The 22,268-nt window shown below is 37.5% G+C and overlaps 1 protein-coding gene across 1 annotated transcript in view; it reads left to right on the top strand.

The window, feature by feature from the left end:
• The first annotated feature begins 996 nt into the window (after window positions 1-996).
• Galnt5 (polypeptide N-acetylgalactosaminyltransferase 5) overlaps window positions 997-22,268 on the top strand; it is a 44,493-nt gene continuing 23,221 nt past the window's right edge. The window contains exons 1-3 of the mRNA XM_070022917.1: window positions 997-2,582; window positions 17,989-18,155; window positions 19,856-19,975. Coding sequence (XP_069879018.1) covers window positions 1,183-2,582; window positions 17,989-18,155; window positions 19,856-19,975 — 1,687 coding nt within the window. The 5' untranslated portion in view covers window positions 997-1,182. The remainder of the gene's footprint in view (window positions 2,583-17,988; window positions 18,156-19,855; window positions 19,976-22,268) is intronic.

The raw sequence follows: 22,268 nt of genomic DNA, 5'->3' as shown, positions 1-22,268 counted from the left end.
ATTTATAATTGTTATCAATTAATTTGTCATACTTTTGGAGGCGGGGAAATCCAAATATGGAAGACTTGATGAGGATCCATTTTCTGGTTTCAAGAAGTCTTTTTGCTTTGTCCTTGTCTGGCGGAAGGGAAGGGTCTCTTAAGCCTTTTTTCATTCCCAAGAGCTCCATCCACATCATCTAATCACCTTCCAAAACCTACACATCCTAACACTGTCACACTGGTGATTCGAGTTCAACATGTGAATTGGATAGAGTCCCAAACTTGCAGGTCATAGTGAAATGTCCAGAAACTTTCACAACAATATGACAAATCCAGGTTATGTGTATTAAATCTAGTTATAACAATGGATGTATTAGTAAACTAAAGGAAAGAAAAAAAATAGTTGACCTACAAAGAAATACATTCATACTCCTTCAAGGAAAGCTTCTGGATATTCATCTGTCTCTGTCACTGAGGATGTGGGGAAGCTCTTCTTTGCAAGCCATTAACCTCTTACAACTGAAACTAGAAGGTCAGGGATGAATTGTTCAGGCAGAACACTCAGCACCTGGGTACCACAGGGTTAATGTGTAGGAGAGGATAGTTGGAGTTAGAAACTAGGAACATATGTCCTCAAAGTTACATAGTTTGCTTTCTGTTTAATTGCCTTTAAAACACACATAGGCTCTCACATAACACAGAAGGTGAGAGCTGAATGAAGTTTCTGGGTAATGGCTTGAAATGTTTTCCTTATGAGAAGTGGTGTTGAGTTACAGTGTGCAGACGAGAACTGGGAGGAGAGAAGCAGCAACCCGGTCCGGCCCCCACTTTTTTTGGGCTTATAGGAAGGTGGACATGGGCTCCCGGAAACAAGTCAAGTGATATGTTGAACCGTCCTGTGGCCGCAGTCGACTGCTCCCTGAGTGACCTAAGGCTGGTGTTTAACCAGGGTTTTGCCAGGGCTGGCTGAGCAGGCACAGATGCTCTGCTATGAAATGCCACGCAGGCAGAGACTGACAGGCAGTAGGAGCTGAGCTCTCCCCTTGGACTGCTGTTTCCTGTCCTGCTGTGTTCAGGGGAGGGGGAGCTTTCTGCCAACTCAACTGCTGCTGCTGCTGCTGCTGCTGCTACTTCAGCTCTCTCTCCACTCCAGGTAAGCAGGCTCAGAGGGAGGGCAGGCTGCAAGACAATCGCTTGTACCATGAACAAGGTCAGAAAGTTTTTCCGAGGAAGTGGGCGAGTCTTGGCATTTATATTTGTGGCTTCTGTCATCTGGCTGCTCTTTGACATGGCAGCTCTCCGCCTCTCATTCAGTGAGATCAACACCCGGGTCCTCAAGGAAGACATCCTGGAGAGGGAGCATATAGGATTCAGAGTTCAGCCAGACCAAATGAAGATCCTTTACAGCAGCATCAGAGAGATGAGGCCTCCCCTAAGAGGCCCTGGGAAGCGGGGGTGGGGCAAAGAGAACTTTAGAAAGATGGATGAAGGTGCACTCAATGTTGAGGATGATTTGGACCACGCTGAACAGGAAAGAAACATACAGAAATCCCCCAGAAGAGGCAAAATTATGCCTTTGTGGCACCCTGCACATGCACAGACCCTCCCTGTGACTCCTATCGGTCAGAAGGCAGAGGGAAGAAACAGCAAACCTGAAGACCCCACTCCCCAGGTAACACTGAAGCTAAGCCCATTGGTTAAAATTTCAGTACACACAGGTCCCACTGGTGTAAAACAGAAGGGCCCAAAGACTCATAGTCTCAGCCATGACACAACAAAACAAGCAGCTGAAAGAGACCTGAATGTGACCATCAATCTTAAGGCTGACAGATCAAAGCAGCAGTCACAGGCAGTGATCACTAACAGGACACACCCAGCCAGCTCACCAGCACTGGGATTTAGGAAGGCTGTAGGCTTAAATGAAACTGAGACTCAGAGCAAAGAACTAAAGGCAAATAAATACAAAACCCATACGGATCTTCCTTTTATTACGTTGATTGCAGGTGGCTTAAAGAAGCATCCTATGAATGAGATACTCTTGAGAGGTTTGCCAAAGGATGATGGAGCCATAGTAGCTCCTGGGAGGAAAGGCAATGTTTCTGAAAGCCAGATTGTGATTATAACTAAAGAGGAAGAGCTAAAGACATATACCAAACCAGTTTCCAATTCTCAAACCAAAACTGTATTTCCTAAAGTATTGGGTAGAAGCCAAGCAAAATCCTCTTCAAGAAGTAGAAGTGACATATCTTTCACTTCATCTGCTTTATGGAGATCAACAGTGTCTCAAAGTAAACGAGTCTTAGCTCGAGGACCAAGGCCAGCAAGAATCAATGCAACTGTCAAGGCCAAGCCTGCAGAACATAACAAAAATCATGCAAAAACCCTTCTGCCTGAAAACCATGGAAAGCACCCTGTGTTAAGAATAGATGTGACACTTTCTCCAAGGGATCCTAAAGCACCAGGTCAGTTTGGACGACCTGTACTTGTTCCCTCTGGAAAGGAGAAGGAGGCAGAGCAAAGGTGGAAAGAAGGAAACTTCAATGTCTACCTTAGTGATTTGATCCCAGTGGACAGAGCCATTGAAGACACGAGACCTGTTGGGTAAGACACATTTCTCTTCTCTTTTTTTAATTCCAAGTATTCTGGCTCCTTAATAGACAATATTTATTTCTAGATAATTTAGTATATGTGTTGGTCATCTAGGGAATTAAATAAGCATTAATCATTAGACATTGTCCAAATATCCACAAAGAAAAAATTTCCAATATCAGCATATACACTCTCTTCTCTTTCTATACTATCTTCTCTTGTCCACATCTCTCTCAGCTCAGGTTCCATATCCTTCCCTTTGCTGAAATGTTTTTAAATGGTTAGATGAATTCAATTCATAATAAAACACATATGAATGGTAGAGCTTAAAGCTTAACTCCATTATAACAGTGATAATGGAATTAATTCTCAACTTGAAGCTTTTCAGTATTAGCAATGTTATCAAGAAATACATCTGGGAAACCTAGATATATTCAGAGAAGGAATCTTCTTTGCCTCCCTGGAATTATATCTTTAACCAATAGAATTCTGCCTAATCATGAACAATGATAACAGCAAAGGAAGAAGTAACTTTAGTCCCTGAATTTCAATGTCCTATGTGGTTGAAAATGACGGACGCTTCATAAGTTCATTTTCACAGGAATAATGATGTTAGCAAAGACCATTGGTAATGAGCAAACACCTGCAGGATGTTTAAGAGCATAATTAATAATCTCTCACATTTGTAGAGTTTGATCATTTACAAAGAGCCTGCATACACATGGCTGAACTTTTATAAGAGCCCTAGAAAGAGTTGGTACACATCATGGTCCCAAATAATAGATGAAGGGCATTCAGGAATGTATCTGTTACTTTTCCCAAAGTGGCATAGCACTGAAACTATTCAGTGTACCTTGAGGAAACAGTTGTTCAAAGATTTAAATTATTTAAGTCATAATAAAGTGGCTGATATCACAGATATTTGACCTGATTCAAACACATTTTTCATTCTGATTCCTTTTGGTTCACTCAGAATTAAGGACACTTTGTGGCCATATGTTCACTACCCATTCATAATATTCAGGTTCCTAAGCCAAAGGATGATTACCTAGAATTATATGGCAAGACTGAAACTTTAGCAGAAACAGTGTGCAAACATTAGTCTTGTTCGGCTTCTATAGAAAACTCTTCTTTTTAGTTACCCAGTATTAGTATGAGAAAAGCCCTTAGAGATATACCCATATTCATACTAGAGTAAGAACAATATCTTTATTGGCAGGCCAGCTACAAAAGGGACATTTTAATCTCTTAGACATTGGCAAACTAGCCACCTACTAACTTCCTGCTTACATGGAACCTTGTGTCATGCATGTTCCTCACTTTGGCAAATGCATTCTTGATGAGAACACAGAAACACACACAGATGAGGAAACTGAGGCTGTGGGAACTTACCTCGTCTGTGATCATAGAGCTAGTAATTGAAAAATATTCATGATTACAATTATGCTAAATCCATGCTTGCAATTATGATGTTGTTTCTTTCCCATCTCCTATGAATTATCCCAAAAGAAAGTCCTAAAATCTACTGGACCAGATCTAGTCTGAAATCCCGATTGCATACACCAGCTTAGAGCTCAAAACCCAGGGGAATGACATAGTTGTTAGGACAGTTTTTTTGTGTGTGCTCAAAAGTAGCCTGGCAGACTGCTGTAGAGTCTGGGAGAAATCAGACACAGCAAAGAAACACCAGTTTCGTCTCCAAACCAGAGAAAAGCCAGTGTATGGAGCCAAAAGCAATTAATAATAATGTTATCATCCTTGTGATTTGTTGAAAGTTTGAGGGCACCCAGGGTCTCTTAGTTTATAGCATGGTTTGTGGAAGTGAAGCATGGCAGTCAGGAATGGTACAGTGAGAAATGGACATGTATGCTTGAGACTAATGAGTCAGAGAACACATGGCCAGGCCCCTCCCTCTTATCACTTAACCCACCTTGGCTAAATATGGGCGCTGCTCCCCACAAGTGGCTTGGCTTTGGTTCTGTTGCTCCAAGAAGAGAGGAGACAGACCAACCACTAAAAAGCCTTCATCCTGGGATCCCTCAGTGTATCTGCAGCCCTTTGTGCCACTCTTCCTTGAAAGAGAATGACTCATCTTCTTTTTACTTCTTTTACTCCTATGCTCTGACTGCAAATGTTTGCAAATATATATCAAACGGATGAAGGATGGTAGAACATTCAAATGAAATACACTTGGTTCCTTGGGTGGTAAGATTTGAAGTGGAGTGTATTTGTTGTTGTTTATGCTTTGATTTTATTGATAATTTTTTAGTATAATAGATTTTCAAAGTCATATGAGGAGTAGGGAGAAAATCATTATAAAATATAATAAAGAAATAAGGAGATGTGTGTGTGAGAGAGGGTCTTACAAGAACATAGATAAAAGAGTTGGTCTGAATAGACACATGAAGAAATGCTCGACCTCTCTAACCATAAAAGATATGCAAATCAAAACAACATTGAGATTCCACCTCACCCAAGTTAGAATGACTATAATCAAAAAAATCTAATAATAACAGATGCTGGAGGGGATGTAGCCAAAAGGGAACCCTATGGCATTGTTGGTGGGAGTGTAAACTTGTTAAACCACTTTGGAAAGCAGTATAGAGATTCCTCAAAAGACTCCACATAGAGCTCCCCTATGACCCAGCAATCCCACTTTGGGAATTTATTCAAACAATCACAAACAAGGTTATACTAAAGCTACCAGCACAACAATGTCAGCATTTATATATATATATATATATATATATATATATATATATATATGTATATATATATCTGATATACACATACATATACATATACACAATGCCTCCATCAGAAAGAATGGCATCGCCCCATTTGTTAGGAAATGGAAAGACCTGGAAAAATTATATTAGGTGAAGTAACCCAGACCCAAAGAAACATAGGTCCCAAATAAGGTTCCCCTTATTTGCAATAACTAGTATAAGTCTAGTACAAGCAGAAAAGGTCAAAAGCTATGTACGTATAACCATATAAGATGTTGTTAAGTGAAATGAACACCAAGATAGGAACACAGTGGGGTTTTTTTTCATTCTTGCTGTTGTTTTTAATGTATTTAAACGTTTAATGTATTTTTTTTGTTTCTTTTGTATGTTCTTCCTCCACGGTATAACTCTTGTTTTCACTGTATTTGATGTCAGTGCCCTGCATCTTGTATATACATTTCTCTAATTTGGGGAGGGGAAGGGAAATAACAAAATTCTGAAATAAGGATACAGGTTGACCCATTGTAACAATGAGATGTACAAGACACTATGTTGAAAATGAACTTCACAACTTGGACTTGGGGAGGGAGGAATTGGGGAGGTGGGACGGAAGGGATGGTTGGAGAAAAACAATGGAGTAGACAACAATGCTTGATAGGAAATATACTCATTACCTTACTCATGTAACTGTAACCCCTCTATACAGCATTTTTACAATAAAAAAATTTAAAAAAGAGTTGGCCTTAAAATAGCTACATTAGCAGCCCATTGCAACCTTCCAATTTCAAGAGTTTGAGGGACTATTTCTCTTACTGCCTTTTAAATTTTACCCCAAGTCTACTATCATAGATTAACACAATAACAGTCATTGAATATTGATTGAAAAATATAAAAACCATAGGTATGCTATTTTCAGTTAAATTCCCTGAAGAAAAATAATAACTAGATAATAGTTAATAAATTATTGAAAGTGAATTAACTGGTACCCTAGGACAAAGTTGCCATGATGTAGTGAAAACCAGAAGGGTAGACAGCACAATTTCTCCTGTTTTAGTTCTCAAATCAGACTCCCTTTTTCAACCATGTTCTCTTCTTCTTTCTCTTTGGAATCTCGAAGGACCATTTCTAAGATGTTGACACGCACCTTTCCCCAAAGCACTGTCCTATCATCAGCAATATCCAAATGTCATTGGCTGCTCAATATTTCTGCCCCTCATGGTAGATCTCTGGCATGATGAACAGATCATTTTTCCCAAAGTGGCCTTCACAGAGTCAATCTCTTGACTATTGTCAGACATTCTGCTCATGATAATGTCCTAATGTTTTTATTAGCTGATCTCTTCTCATATCCTCCTTCTACCCTTTTCTTTTATGGCCTTCAGCATTTGCGCTGACAAAAGCTAATCCAACATTGCTCAAAAATCTAACTGCAGTGAACTTCCACCTGGAGCATGACTGTGACCTCTGAGTTCCAATAACATCCCGGTTACTGAAATGCTTTATCGTCTGCTCTCTCTTCACTGACTATGATCTTGAGCTTTTAAAAAAAAATTATTTAGTTATTTATTTTTGCTTCTCAGTAAAATTGCCTCTGAGAGAATACTATTTTAACTCTATTTCATACTCTTAGTATTGAGTGCACTAATGTATAATATTCCAAAGATGTAGGTTTGTAAGTTTGTACAGTACAGATTTAGAAGGCATATTTCTCTAAAATATTTTAAGTTGATTCTAATTTAAGGAAATAAATGAGAAGTAGCAATTCAAATGAGGCTTATAATAAGTCATATTAGAAATTAATAATGACTTCCTAATTTTTCTTTCTGAATGTACACATATATTAGCACATATTCTAAAGTAAATATATTGTTTAAAACTGCAATTAATTCATTCATGCGTCTTCATTAGTTCATATTTTCTCATTGTTTGGTTTTTAATTTTAATACTTTGACTTTAATCAAGAAACATCTGTTGATTTTTTGCAAGAATGTTTTATGTCAGTAAGTAAAATACAATTTCATCTTGGCCTACAATCTTTGCACATACAATATGCTTAAAATGCAGTGCTCTTTTGGCACTTAAAGTCTCACATTTAATCATTTTATATAAAAAAATCCTTTTAGTTCTTGCTCTTAATTATTGGAATTTGTTTCATTGTCAATAATCAACACATGTACAATACATACATACATACATACACACACACACACACACACACACACACACACACACACACACACACACACACACACACACACACTCTTCCACAAAAGCAATGCATTTTCCTGAACTGTTGTCAGACCTACTGAAAATGCAGGACAGTTCTATGTGGAAAAATGTTGTCTTTTGGCCTGCAGCAATAGCTAAGCTGAAACCCCCAAAATGAACTTATTTTAAGAGTACACTTCCTGAATCTGAATTTAGAGGGGGAAAAAAAGAGGCTCAAAGGAAATTTTCCTGCCTGCATATTGTTTTTAAAGTCCAATGAGAATTATGGCATCCTTATTTACCTCTGCTGTGTTGTAACATTACTCAATTGCTACTTTAATGCTTTGCTGTCTCTATGGAAGAGCTTTGACAAGACCCTTAATGAAGCCATAAAATAGGTCTTTTTTCTCTTGATCCAGAGCTGGGACTGTCAACCGATAATTTGATTCCTTCCTACACAGCTAAGGAGAGTTTTCTTTTGGCGTGTATGAAAAACAAAGATAGTTGTGGGCATTTACCACAAACCAGTATAAATTACTGAGGGAAAAGGAAAACTTTCTGGAACTTTTAACATTGAGCCTAAAAGGTCAAAAGCCATGGTAATGAGTTACAGGAAGGAGAAAAAGAGTACAAGCTAGAAAATAGAATATAGTTAATCACATTTCATCCTAACTATAACATTCCAATAGTTTATGAGGCAGAGAGGAGGAAAAAATAACCTGAAGTTAAATAAAATTTAAGATTTTATTTTATCTGAGATGAATTTTTTTTTCGGTTGTGGGGCTTGAACTCTGGGCCTGAGTGCTGTCCCTCAGCTCTTCAGCTCAAGGCTAGCGTTCTACCATTTGAGCTACAGCGCCACTGCCAGTTTTCTAGTGTTTTTTGTTTGTTTGTTTGGTTTTGGTTTTGTTTTGTTTTGTTTTTTAATTGGAAATGAGTCTCATGGATTTTCCTGCCCAGGCTGGCTTTGAACCGCGATCCTCAGATCTCAGCCTCTTGAGTAGCTAGGATTACAGGCATGAGCCACCGGCGCCCAACTTGAGATGAATATTTTAATTGATGAACTTCAACACACATGAACTTGTGGGCCTGTGTGTGTGTTTCTAAGGTAGGAATAGGTCTGTTTCACTGAAAAGTCACATACATGAATGGAATTAAATGGAGACTGTGTTAAGAAGCAGAAGCTAGGCCACAATACCACAGAGGTTAAACATGGCCTAGAGATTATTGTGAAGCCTTTGTACACGACATTACATTCAACCCATGACAAGCTTATTCTCTTAACAAGGAGAAAACCAAGAGAAAAGATAAATGAAATTTTAAAAAAAACTTTTCTGCCACTAATTCAAAGCAAAAGAACAGTGCCTAATTAACTTAAAAACTGGAAAATATTAAAACAAATCAGTGAATTTCCCTCTTAAATACTTCCTAAATAGTCCTTTCCTCCTAGAAAAGATTAATTAGCAAATGTAGGATTCTGAACCTATTTACATGGCTTTTTCACACCTAATCCAGGGTTCAATTTAGCCACCAGCCTAATTTTATCATATGTGTGTATATGTATGTGTATATGTGTGTATGTGTGTGTATATATATATATATATTTGTGTGTATGTGCATGTGTGTGTGTGGGTGGGTGAGAGAGAGACAGAGAGAGACAGAGAGAGAGAGAGAGAGAGAGAGAGAGAGAGAGAGAGAGAGAGAGAGAGAGAGAGAGAGAGAGAGAGTTCCTAATACCAAGGCTTTCAATCAGGGACTGACATTCTCCTTCAGCTTTTTTGCTCAGGGCTGGCACTCTATCATCACCCAAGTCACAGCTCCTCCAGCCCAGTTTTGTTTTCTTTCTGGTTAATTGGAGATAAATCTCACAGACTTTTCTGCCCTGGCTGTCTTCAGACCATACCCTTCAGATCTGTCTTCTAAATAGCTAGGATTATGGGCATGAACCGCCAGTGTTAAACTAAATTTTGTTAAATTATTGATATATTTCCTTGAGTTACAGAAGTAACTTTCTTTTGGGCTTTCTGCCTAACTCATTTAAAACAGAATTCAAGTGCTTTTTGTTTGTTTGTTTGTTTGTTTTTTGTTTTGGTGTCCCCAAAGTTTCAGAAAATTCAGAGAAAATAATGTTTAGGGGGTCTGTCTTGTTGTTTGTTTTCAAAAACTGAAAGGAGCTAGAGTTCCCTGGACAAACCTTAAATAATATGCCAAACTCAAGTACCTTTTAATCCCTGCTTCTAAAATACTGGCATTTGTAGGATGCAGTAGCATGGAGAAACAGGCCTTACAGGCCTTTGATTCTGAAAATGATTCCTCCAGGTAGATACTCTCACCATCCCAGTCATGACTACAGAGAAGCTGAGACTTGCATGAGAAGCTGAAGCTTTAGACCATAATGGAAAGTCATTTGGATAGTGGCAGGTTATTCCACTCCAAGCAATATCTGCTTGTTGCCAGACAGGCAGCTGGGAACTCTCTTCTTTCATGGACATCATCTACTCTGATCCCTGCAACAGCCAAAGTCCCTCCTTATTAACAAATAAGGGCAGTCACTCATGAATACAGGGAGGGAGGGGGAAGAGGAGGGAGGGAGGGAGATAAAGAGAGAGAGAGAGAGAGAGAGAGAGAGAGAGAGAGAGAGAGAGAGAGAGAGAGAGAGAGAGAGAGCACAAGTAACTTCTGCAAGAGACCACAGTTTTCATGTCACAAAGTTTTACCCCAAGCCTTTGTCTTCTGATTCTTCCTTCTATAGTCATAATTCTACTGCACCAGTTTGGTTCCTCCAACCCCAGCTATATCCCTATCATCACTTTCATCTCTCCTGGACTTGCGCATATGAAGGGAAACCCTCCCTTGCTGAGACTCAACCCCCCGCCCAAAGAAAACCTGTTTATTAGAATCCAGGCAGTAATGTATGTGCACCTGTATGTTTTAAGTATATCTTTTATATGTGTGAGTGTATAACGCATATTTTTAACCAATCATTGCAGCAGTACAGTAAGATTACTTGCAAAGGAGGCTGAAAACAACAACGACAATTTAAAATGATATAGCTGCTATCCCAGGTCATTTGACACTCAAAAGAAAATTTTCCAACTTCTCGTTCTAATGTTCTTTATACAGGCTACAGTTCCTCCTTCCTTTGTTTGTTATAATCATATGACTGTGGAAGAAATTAAGATGCTTTTCCTTATACGTAGGTCAGAGATGTGAGAGGGTAAATAAGGCTAAGGTTGCATCGCAAACGTAGCACAAAGTGAAGATTTCAAAGTGATTGATCCAATGCCCTGTACAACAGAGAAGGTATGAGGAGTAAAGCGATTTGCCTCAAGTCACACACTAACAGACGTGGCAGTATTACTCCAAAGGTACCCTACCCTCTCCACTCAGGACTATTTTTGTCTCATCACACTATCTCCTGCAATTCTCCCTCCCAAACCAGTTCTACCCTGACAGCTGTCTGCTCAAAATAGACTATTGTTAAAGTGGCAAAGGCTAATTCTAGGTGTAAGCTTATATTTCTGACATGGAGTATAGTTGCTCTAATGGATACACACTGGCCTAAGAAAACCCAGCATCCTTGGCTAAGACCTTTGAAAAGAGGAGAGAAAGGTGACTTAAATGTTCTCAGCTAGCAGCCAGGTGCTTTGCACTGTAAGTGATAGTCTACCCTGGGAAGAACAAAAAGCAAAATTCTTCTATCACTATACGCTCTTATCAGTCAGAGACAAAAGAGTCCCAATATTCTAAGGTCTGAGGGAAAAGAATGTAATTCCAGCAGAGCTCCTCAGGGGGAGGCACAATTCTCCTGATGCTCCCAAAGATATCCAAGCTTAGGGAGGGAAGGCCCCTGAAGGCTCCCATCCAGGCCGCAGTTGAATTGCAAATCGAAGTTGAGAAAATATTCTCCCGACCTTCTGTTCAGACCTGTGAAGACAGAGACTTGACCCACATCGTACATTTTGCCTGTATTGGGATAAAATGAAAAATTCATAGAAATGAGAGAATGCTATCATTCCCTTGATCTTCTGATTTGAAACCTTTATTTGATAGGCTACATTCAAATCAGGTTAGTGGCAGCGCATTCAGCACACAGAAGCCGAGAAGGTGAAATACATCCCCGTTCTGAGTCTTTTTTGATAAATGATTGAGTGCTTGGTGGACTCAGATTAAGGGACTGCCCGCTAAAGGGCAGCTCATCTGGTCAGAATGAGGGTGTTTGCATTATGGGTCACTGGAGGTCGTCCATGTCCATTTTCCACCATGAAACCAAGTATTTCTACACCCATTATCTCTTAAAATCTTTATGGCTGTTGTGGGATACAAACTGCAGCATCTTCATCCTAAAAGTGAAGAAATGGAATTTCTGGAAGGTTAAGTGACTGGCCACAGTAGCTGTGTGGCCAATGAAAGCAAGATCGGTTTCTTGTCTCCTTTTCAAAGTTGAGTTTTTTTGTTCTAGGGTAAATGTGCATCCGTTAGCTACAGCATGATGTGCTCACCCACTTTATAGCCATCATTTGTTTGTAGTATTTTGAACTGGCCACAGTAATCTGAACACAGATGTCCCCCAAACAAAAAATCAGAGTTAATTTTAAGCAGAACAAAACAGTTTGAGTTAATTTTACATACCCAGTTTGTATAATAACAAATGACATACATAATAAAAAAATAGAATTTCTAGTGATAAGTTTATCAGCACAGAATTACCTTGCATTGAAGTGAGATTTTATTCCAATTCCTATTTCCACAATGTAGCTAAAATCAAGATTTCCAGTAGGAAAATAGCAATAAAGACAGGTTATTTTACCTGGGTCAGTGGAGGATAACTTGGAAAAGCTGTTGAAACCTATGGAATTTAGATGAAATTGAATGACAAATTGAATTGAATGACTTCTTACATCTAAAAGCCTTTCTGGGCTGACCTGTTGTGCTTTTGAGCAAAATAAGCATGCCATTCTTGGCTTTTTTTTTTCTAGACACCAGAAAACATGATTAGCCTGTTCAGCAATACAGAAGATCTGGCTTTGTGTCAAAGTCTCACTTTGACACTTTGTAGGTGAAAGCTCTAGTAGATGTTGTGTGTCCTTCTTCCCCATCCTTTCATATTGCCTTTTATCAGACACTGGTATGATCTGTACCACATCATATTCCTTGGGATAGTCTCCACATGATTCCTTAAAAACACATAAAATATAAAGTTAAGCTAATTGTTGGGATATAAAAGTGAAATCTAATAGGAGTTCTACAAGACCAACCTGTATGGGTTTCTAATGATAAAACAAAGGCACTCAGCACAATGGGGGTGATGAAGGATCAGCTAAGGTGTTTGGTGATTGGAGATGCCATCTCCAAATTTTATACATCCTACAGCTTTGTTCAACTCCCCCATTCCAAACTAACTGACATAAGTAATTCTTAGAACTTCCTTCTAAAATAGATTTTAAAAAATATCTACTGGTTCCTAAAATAAGAAAAGCCACATCATATGAAGGTTAACTCTTCAAAATGTGTTTTTGATTTGTCACCATATATGTCTAACATTTAGTTCTCAGAATTTCACAGCTAGCCTTGTTAGTTCACACAGAATTTATACAGCTGACCTTTGCTTTTTAGAGCTGATTTATTATTTTTCAGCACCAAATGTTGAAAGAACATTTAAGTGTGAGATGTGCATTTCTCATTAATTTACATCATAAAATTAAACATGTGAAGACAGGATGTTCCAGATGTCTTCTGCTCCCTCCCTCTACTCTTTATCTCTTTTCCCCTGCCCCACAGAAACCATAATTAAACATTTAACCACTTTACACCCATTTCCTCAAAATTTTCTGTCAGTCCTTTTTTCCCCCCTTCACTGTTAAGATGACCCCTAGACTTAGATTTACCCAAGTTTATTCTATCTCTATCTCTATCTCTTTTTTTTCTTTTTTTTGTTGCTTGTGGGGCCTGAACTCTGGGCTAGGCACTGTCCCTCAGCTTTTCAGCTCAAGGCTAGAGTTCTACCACTTGAGCCACACTGCCTCTTCCAGCTTTTTCTGCTTATGTGGTGCTGAGGAATCGAACCCAGGGCCGCATACAGGCAAGGTAAGCATTCTACCACTGAGCCACCTTCCCAGCCCTCTATTTCCTCTTAAACTCATATGCCAGTCAGTGGTCAAACAAATCATATCCTTGTATCATGAAAAAAAGTTGGCCTCTCCAACTTGAGAATGGGCTCAATAACTCTCAGAAATATTTTTACATGCAGCCGGCAAGCACTGTCTCTCATTGCCCATAATTCCTGTCCCAATATTCTCCATTCACCTCAACTGCTAGTCTAGTTCATTAACAAATAACCAGTAGGTGATGTTTTGGTCTTCACATTTTTTCCAAGTAAACCTATTCGTATACATTGACCCCTCTTTCTTCCTGTCTCAGAGGAAAATGTCTCTTAACTTACTATTAATGCTTCATATTTAAGTGCCCTCCCATCTCATACCAACCCTCTATCTGCTCAATATAAATTTATAAAATATTTGTATGTGCAACTGTACTAGAGCTGTGGTAATCTAGAAGTATTTGACCCAGATGCGGGGAACTCTGAATAAAGAAAATAAATAAAATTGATAAGTGAAAGCTTTGAAACACAGATTACTATAAAAGACAATAACAAGAGAATTATATTCTATAATAATAGAAGATTAGAATAGTCAAAGAAAACTTCTCTGTAGAGGATGCATTTAAACTAAAACCTAAATGGACAGAGAATCCATTTATGCAAGCATAGAGAGGTCCTCAAAGTTATGAAAACATAGTAAATTAGGCTGTGATAGAGCACGTGGTCTTTTTTTTTTCTCCAATAGGGATTTGTTTAATGATTTTAAGGAAAAGGTTGTTAGGCATATGACAAAAAGTGTACATTAGAGTCCTGCCAGGAGACCTCTGCAGCAATCCTAGAAAAAAAAAGACAGTGAAGGTTGAAGAGCAAGCGTGGCAAGGTAGAAGTGTGAAGACATTGGGTGACAGATATAATCAGGAAGTCCAATGGCAGAGTTAATGGATCGATTAAAACAAATTTACACTAGTTGAGAATGGCATGTATATTTTATAGATGTGATTAAGAAGAGAAATGCAGAAAAACTGGTTAGGCTACATTGGGTGAAGTAAAAATATCTTAAGACATTTTATATCTTAAGTTGCCTGTGAAACATACAGGGGCATGAGGAGTAGTTGATTTGATATGTGTCTGAAATTCACAGGAGAAATCTTGTCTAGATGCAAATTTGGAAGATGTTATCGGATTTTAAACTATGGGAACAGATGGGATCAACCAGTAACATAATACATAGAAAACAAAAGTCCAAGACCCAGCTTGGAGACTGTTTATAATGAATAACAGGGAAAAGCTAACAAGGTGAGTGAAGGAGGAAAGCCAGGGAGTAATAGATGGAAACTAGGAGAATGTAAGGTCTCAAAGGACCAGAAAAGATGGGGAAAGACTACAGGAGACTAGGTCTGTCAATTTTACCAACTGTCACTATATCACTGATCGATGAAACGGAAGGCTATCTGAGTCATTAACTGTAATTGATATATCTTTTTGTACTTTCCCTGATGTCCACAAATATGATTCTGATACTTTTATTCTTGAGACAGATAAGAATGAGATGGTGAACTTGTTTTGCATTCCACCTGACTATCCCCTATCTCTCTTATTCCTAAAATTTGATGCTAAGTAGTCTACAAAATACTGTCCATTACTGAACCTACTTTTGAATCTTTACTCATTTTGCTCTCTCCTTGAGAAACTTGAGTCTTATCACTGGCATTTTGATGCTCACTGATACTTTGGTTTCTCTCTCACCAGAGGGCCTGACAATTGGATTTCTGCATAAGACACTTTTTTTCTTCAACTATCCATAATTATGTAACCAAACACAATTTTTCATTTAATTCTTGGAAATATTCCAATTCATATTCTTTATTTTCTAATCTAAATTAAGGATTTTCTCTAAAATTAATGATTAATATTACAATTCATTATTTTGTACTGCCAATAGACACTTCCATGGTAAAATGTAAAAATTCATAAACTACAAGAAAGCTCCAAAATGCAGTAAGGAAAAGAAAAAAACAAGAAAGAAAGAATGCTTTCACAAAATCACTTATTCTAAGCAAATGTGCCTTTTCTTGAGAAGTTGAATGATACACAAAGAATACACATGTCTTCTCATTTTTTAAGCCTTTTTTAGTGTTTTAACTTATTAAGTACTTCAGGTAGATTGATTGAAATAACCCTCAAAAGACAACATATAATATATATATACATATGCTTTATTTAATATTTAACTAATAGAATACTTTAGGCAAATTGATAGAAATAGCTTATCAAAGACAAATAACATGTTATACTATATCACATATTATATGAGACATATTTATATAATTTATTAATGTAGATAAATATATTAATTTATATAATAAGCATAATTTAATAATACAATAAATATGTTATATTATTGAATTTATATTTACCTATATATTTGCTTTTAAATATAAATGTATTTATGCATATTTGTAGTTATATATTAATATGTATACTAATATATAAATATGCCATATTTATATATTATATCATATATAGTAAATATTTGATTTATTATATAAATTAGTATGTATGTGAATACAAATAAATATGTATGTGTATAATATATTGTATTATACATATATATAATATGTATTCATACATAAGTATATTTTGATTTTCCATTACTTAAAATCTCAAGACTTCTTCATATCAGTCCTCTACTTTTTAAATATTAATCATATCAACAAGGCGAATAAATTAACTTTACATTAGAACTTAAGTTTCCAAATTAGACTCTTAATAACTTGTGAGTCATTTATTTTAGTTCATTTTCTTTGTTTTTTAGGTCAAGATTCTCAGACTAGGCAAATGTTCTGTATGATTTACTAAGGTGTTTTTAGTTACTATAAGAGCAAATCATTTCTGGAGAGCCTTGAACTACAGAGAAGAGGTGGATTTACTTCTTTTTTTTTTCTTTTTCTTTTTTTTTTTTTTGGTCATGGGGCTTGAACTCAGCCTGGGTGCTGCCTTGAGCTCTTCAGCTTAAGGCTAGTGCTCTGCCATTTGAGCCACAGTGCCACTTTGCTTCTTATGTCTTAAGAACATGCTGTGGCAATACATACTAGGTGAATTTTGTGTAATGCATATATTTAGTTTTAAAACAAGCAGGTTTGCTTTTTTTCCTTTTTTATGTGTTTTTAAATTGTAAAAATACTGAACAGAGGGATTACAGTTACATGAATAAGGTAATGAATACATTTCCTATCGAGCATAGAACAAGCAGGTTCTCTTATCTCTGCTTCATAGTTGATGTGTTAAGGTTTACAGCAGTTATGCTTCATCTACAAGCCAATAATTAGCTAGAACTGATACTTGCTCACATATTTATCTGATTCTCAAACTCGTAGTTTTAGTGCAGCAAACCAGTTAGACATTGTCAACTATAAAGTGTAATGGAAATATCTTGCTATATTTTCTTTATCTATTTCTTATTTATTGAATAAACAATGTACAGCCATGTTATTCTCACAGAACACTAGCTCTCACAAATGTCATACCCACTGCTAGCTGTTTTCGTTCTTGTGGATGTAAGACTTCCTGAAGTTATTTAGGAAGCCAGACTGAACCAGAGTTTTAGTCCCAATCTACTAACAGTATTATTACGAGTTAATCTCTTTGGTTAATCTCTTTGATTTGAGGTTTAAGTCAAAATTAGAGAAAGCAGTTATAATATTTATTTATCGTCACTATTAATTATTGCATCACTACCCGGAGATGTGTTAGCAAGATGACAAATTCTCTGTAAAATTCCACTGGACACTCTTCCATAAAGAACAGCATAGGTAAGACAGGAAGGAATACAAGCAATAAGACAGTCTGAAATGTAGAGCCTGGAAAAATCCAAGACCAGTGGCAACACTCTTAAACACCAGCTTTCACTGGGCCTTATTCTTATTTCTATGCCAACAAAATGGCTTCAGCTGTGTCTACTTTGAAGCAGAGCCTCAGATAAGTACGTATAGTTGAAAAGAACTTTATATGTAAATATAAATATATAATACATTATCTTCCTTTTATCTCAGAATATTCAAATACTGAGACATTCTTGTGTAAAGATTCAAAATTGAGTCTAACCATCTTAAAACCCCTGCCTTTCTATTTCAGCATGATGCCCTCACAAGTTCTTATGTCCCACATTGCTAGTCCTCAACAGCTATTCCCTTTTCTGGTTAGTCTTCCGCTGCTCTTTTATTTTACCCCCTTCCCAGGAAAAAGTATTTGATAAAAATGATCATTAATGACATAGACAAATAGTAATGCTAATATGTGTGTATAATGATACTCAGTGAGTTTTCCAGCCAACTTTTGTATTTTATTACTGTCTCTTGTACTCTGCTTCTATCTTGTCTAGTTGTGCAGAACAGCAAGTTCACAACAACCTCCCAACCACCAGTGTCATCATGTGTTTTGTGGATGAGGTGTGGTCCACTCTCCTGAGGTCTGTTCATAGTGTCCTCAACCGGTCTCCTTCACACCTCATCAAGGAGATTCTACTGGTGGATGACTTCAGTACCAAAGGTAAGCAAACCTGTTCTGCAGAAAAGTCAAAGTATTGGCAGGAGGCAAAAGCAATTTAGATGGAAATTTTACAGAGTACATTGATGAAGCATGACTTTCTCAAATGCTGAATCCTTGCTTCATGAGGAACTTATAAGCATAAGTCTAAATTATCTGTGGGATCGGAAAACACATCCCAGGTTCTGATCCACTAACTACCTCAGGCTTCCCTTCAGCGATAACCTTCCTGCCATGAAGGAATGATTTTTAACTCTGCAGCTGCTTGAAGAAGGACACTTTGAAGTGAGTCCAGAAGATGTTCCAAGTCCATTCTCATTAAATCAAAAAACCAGTGTTCCCCCCCACACACACACATACACAATTAATAGAATGCCTTTCCTACTGGTAATAACAGGGGTTCAGCTCAATGGAAAACACAAAGAAATGGAAGTCATATATCTTCCTCCTCTAGAGAAAGGCAAATTACATGTTCAGTTAAGTGTGGAGAAGGCAAGTTTTCTGGAAGGATCAGAGAGATGTAGTTCTAACAGAGTTCAAAAAGAGAACCCACTATGTTTTTTTAAAATTGTTTTTGTTTGTTGCAATAAAGAAGAACCTTGGCCTTTAAGGATGTCAAATATTTTTATACATAGGTGGTCCCACAGATCTGGTTACTACTACATTGTGGATTTTCACATTGCAACCTATTGCTTGGAATTAGCAAGGAAATAACCATGTTACTAGTACAGTCTAGCCTTGAACTGTAAGCATGGTGATATGAATATAGTCTTTCATTTTGCAGTTCCTCTAGTAGGAACTGAATCATAATGAGATCAAGAAACAGTGACTACAAGCATTAAAAAGTCATTTTGAAAGCATAAACTCTTTTAATATCTAATTATGAAGCAGGAAAATTCCCTTTGTGGTCAGAAGATCCAAAATTTGTGAGACCTGAAAACTTGAAGAGTTCTCAGAGTTCTCTGTATTTAAAAAAGAACACAGTCTGGGGGCACAGTTCAGCTGGTCAAGTATTGGGTTTAATGACTAGTACTTCTAAATGCAAGTATACATACATGCACATATACACATACATACATACATACATACATGCATACATACATACATACATGCATGCATACATACATACATACATACATACATACATACATACATACATACATACATACATACATACATACATACATAAATACACCACAAAACTACTAGGAAAATTAGCTGTAAAAAATAATCCTATTCCTAAAAGCCACTCTTATATCAAATAGCTGCCAATTTTACACAGAAATGACTGCAGGCCACACAAATAAATCCTTAAAATTCCCAGCCATGATGTTTTTAAGCTGAGTCCCACTGTGGTAACTAAAACAGAGAAGAAAACTTGATGGAAGCAATGCCAGAGCAGGGATGACAGTGATTTTCATTAACTGCATCAGCAGCACCAGCTACTTTTGCAAAAATTTTCCAAACTTGTGCACACTGATTATCCTCTTCTCTGCAATATGAAAAATTAGGTATCTTAGACTATTGAACCCAAGCCAAATCTCAAAAAAAAAATGACTTCAGGAAATAAAATTATGGCCACAAAATAAAATTTAATGAATACAGTTAAGTCATGGCTTTTGGAATTTGACATCGTAGAGGCAATTATAGTAGAAACTGAGTATATTAAAGTCTTTTCTTCATTTATCCTTATTCTGATATAGACTACCTAAAAGATAATTTGGATAAATACATGTCTCAATACCCCAAAGTTCGGATTCTTCGACTCAAAGAGAGACATGGCTTAATAAGAGCCAGACTGGCAGGGGCACAGAATGCCACAGGTAAGAAGTTATTATTCTTTCAATATATTTTTTTCTCCAATGTAAAATTTTTTCAAATGTTAAAGAAACTTGAAAGAGGGCTGGGAAGGTGGCTCAGTGGTAGAGTGCTTGCCTGGCATGCATGAGGCCCTGGGTTCGATTCCTCAGCACCACATAAGCAAAAAGAAAAAAGCTGGAGGTGGCGCAGTGGCTCAAGTGGTAGAGCGCTAGCCTTGAGCTGAAGAGCTAAGGGACAGCGCCCAGGCCCAGAGTTCAGGCCCCACGACCGGACCCAAAAAAAGAAACTTGAAAGAATAAAACAATGAATGGCTAAATGTTCATCACTAAAGTCTACCAAATTTTGTCCCTTTTTACTATGTGTGACGTAAGTGAGAGAAAAATTAGTAAATATAAGGAAGGTTCTTGGTACTACCAAAAATAAATTAATAAATCATATTTTAATACAGATAATACATGTACATATGAACTACATATATGTATATATTCCACATCCATGGATTTAACCCATTGTGGGGGTTTTAAAATTTTTAAAAATATATTACAAGCTCTTTTGTTATCATCTCTAAACAATATGCCATAACAATTATGTACGTAACATTTATATTGCACTATATATCACAAGTAATCTAGAAATGGTTTAAAGTATATGGAAGATGTGAGTCCTCTTCAAACAAGTAACTTGAGAACCCAAGGATTTGGTGCCTACATTGGAACCTGAAACCAATCCCTGTGGATACTAAGAAATGACTGTGTAGATGAAATAGCAATAAATTAATAAATTCCTTTTGCAAATTGCTATATAGTTCCAGAACATTTATTCTGAATTACTCTTCTCATTTTCTCTGAATGGTAGAGACTGGGGCTTGCATTTTGAGCAGCATTAGTAGAGGGTCAGTGCCTGAGAGCTTGAAGAAAAGTACAAAGGTGTGTCAAGATGGGGTTATGGAACAGCCTTGTCTAAGAATAGGTCCAACCTCCTGCACATGACTGCTGTGGGGCATTCAGGGGATTTCTTTCCTTTACCAGCTGCTGCTGCTGATATACTTCAGATATCAGCTTTGAGCAAGGCTGGCTTTGTGAGTCCTTCTGACTATGGGCTGTTCCCCAATCCTCACAAATGCACATGGCCAAAATTTGAATATTATGCTCAAACCAGAGATCAGTAAAGATTATCCAGCATAAACCTTCTCTGAATTCCTTGCCAGTCACCATTCATTCTCTAGAGCTTTGCCCAGAAGAATGTGAAAAAAGGGAAGCAATGGACAAAGATAAGATCAGAAATTCAAGGATATGCAGGAATAAAATTCAAGCTGCCAGATTTGATCTGTGGGTTTTGTCAGCCCTTCTTAAAGATAGGAAGAGTCAGCTGGGCACTGGTGGTTCACATCTGTAATCCTACCTACTCAGGAAGCTGAGATTTGAGAATCACAGTTCAAAGCCAGCCAGGGCAAGAAAGTCCATGAGACTCTTATTTCTAATTAACCACCAGCAAACCAGAAGTGGCGCTGTGGCTCAAAGTGGAAGAGTATGAGCCTTGAGCAAAAGAGTTCAGGGACCAGCCCCATGACCAATGACAACAAAAGTTTGGAAGAGTCGTTAGAAACCAAACAGTGATCATTCTTACCATATCCACCATGTTTTCAGGATTAAGGATATGTTACATTTTTCAGGCCAGAAGATCAGGTCCAGTCAGTTGTGTAGTGTGAATGAGGAGGTCAAAAGGCCCAAAGAGAATTTCAAATGTTGACAAGCAAACCAAAAGCAACTTATCTCCAGACATTATTTACTATATGGAGGCCAGTAACACAGCATCATCGGTGACTGTCAAAAGTGAAGGTCAGATGCTCATTTTCTTTGTGACATGCTGCAAAATAACTGCCATTGCTGGTAGATAGCAAACTTTAATGTGATTATATATATGAAGTGAAATATAACTCCTGGCTAACTTCAAGTCTTTCTGAGATGCAACAATGGACATCTTTCTTTGAACTTCTACAGCCTGTTTCTGCTATAGTTTCAGCATATGGCTTTCTTAGTATCACTTATAAGTCATGACATAAAACTAATGATTGAGCCAAGCCCAACATTTCTTAAGAACCCCAAATATGATACTAATTGGTGCTGGCAGCAAGATATCATGCCAGTCAATAAGTGTATGTTAGAGCCTGTGCTTATCAAAGGCCTAAGGCTGATGCCTCACTGAGTACTTTAAGGATGGCTTAAAATGTGTTTTAAATTACAATGAAGCAAGCCAGGTGCTGGTGGCTCACACCTGTAATCCTAACTACTCAGG

This window comes from Dipodomys merriami, unplaced genomic scaffold (assembly GCF_024711535.1).
Source record: "Dipodomys merriami isolate MVZ:Mamm:240054 unplaced genomic scaffold, mDipMer1.0.p SCAF_1, whole genome shotgun sequence".
Taxonomy (NCBI): Eukaryota; Metazoa; Chordata; class Mammalia; order Rodentia; family Heteromyidae; genus Dipodomys; species Dipodomys merriami.
This window is presented reverse-complemented; position numbering and strand designations above follow the sequence as displayed.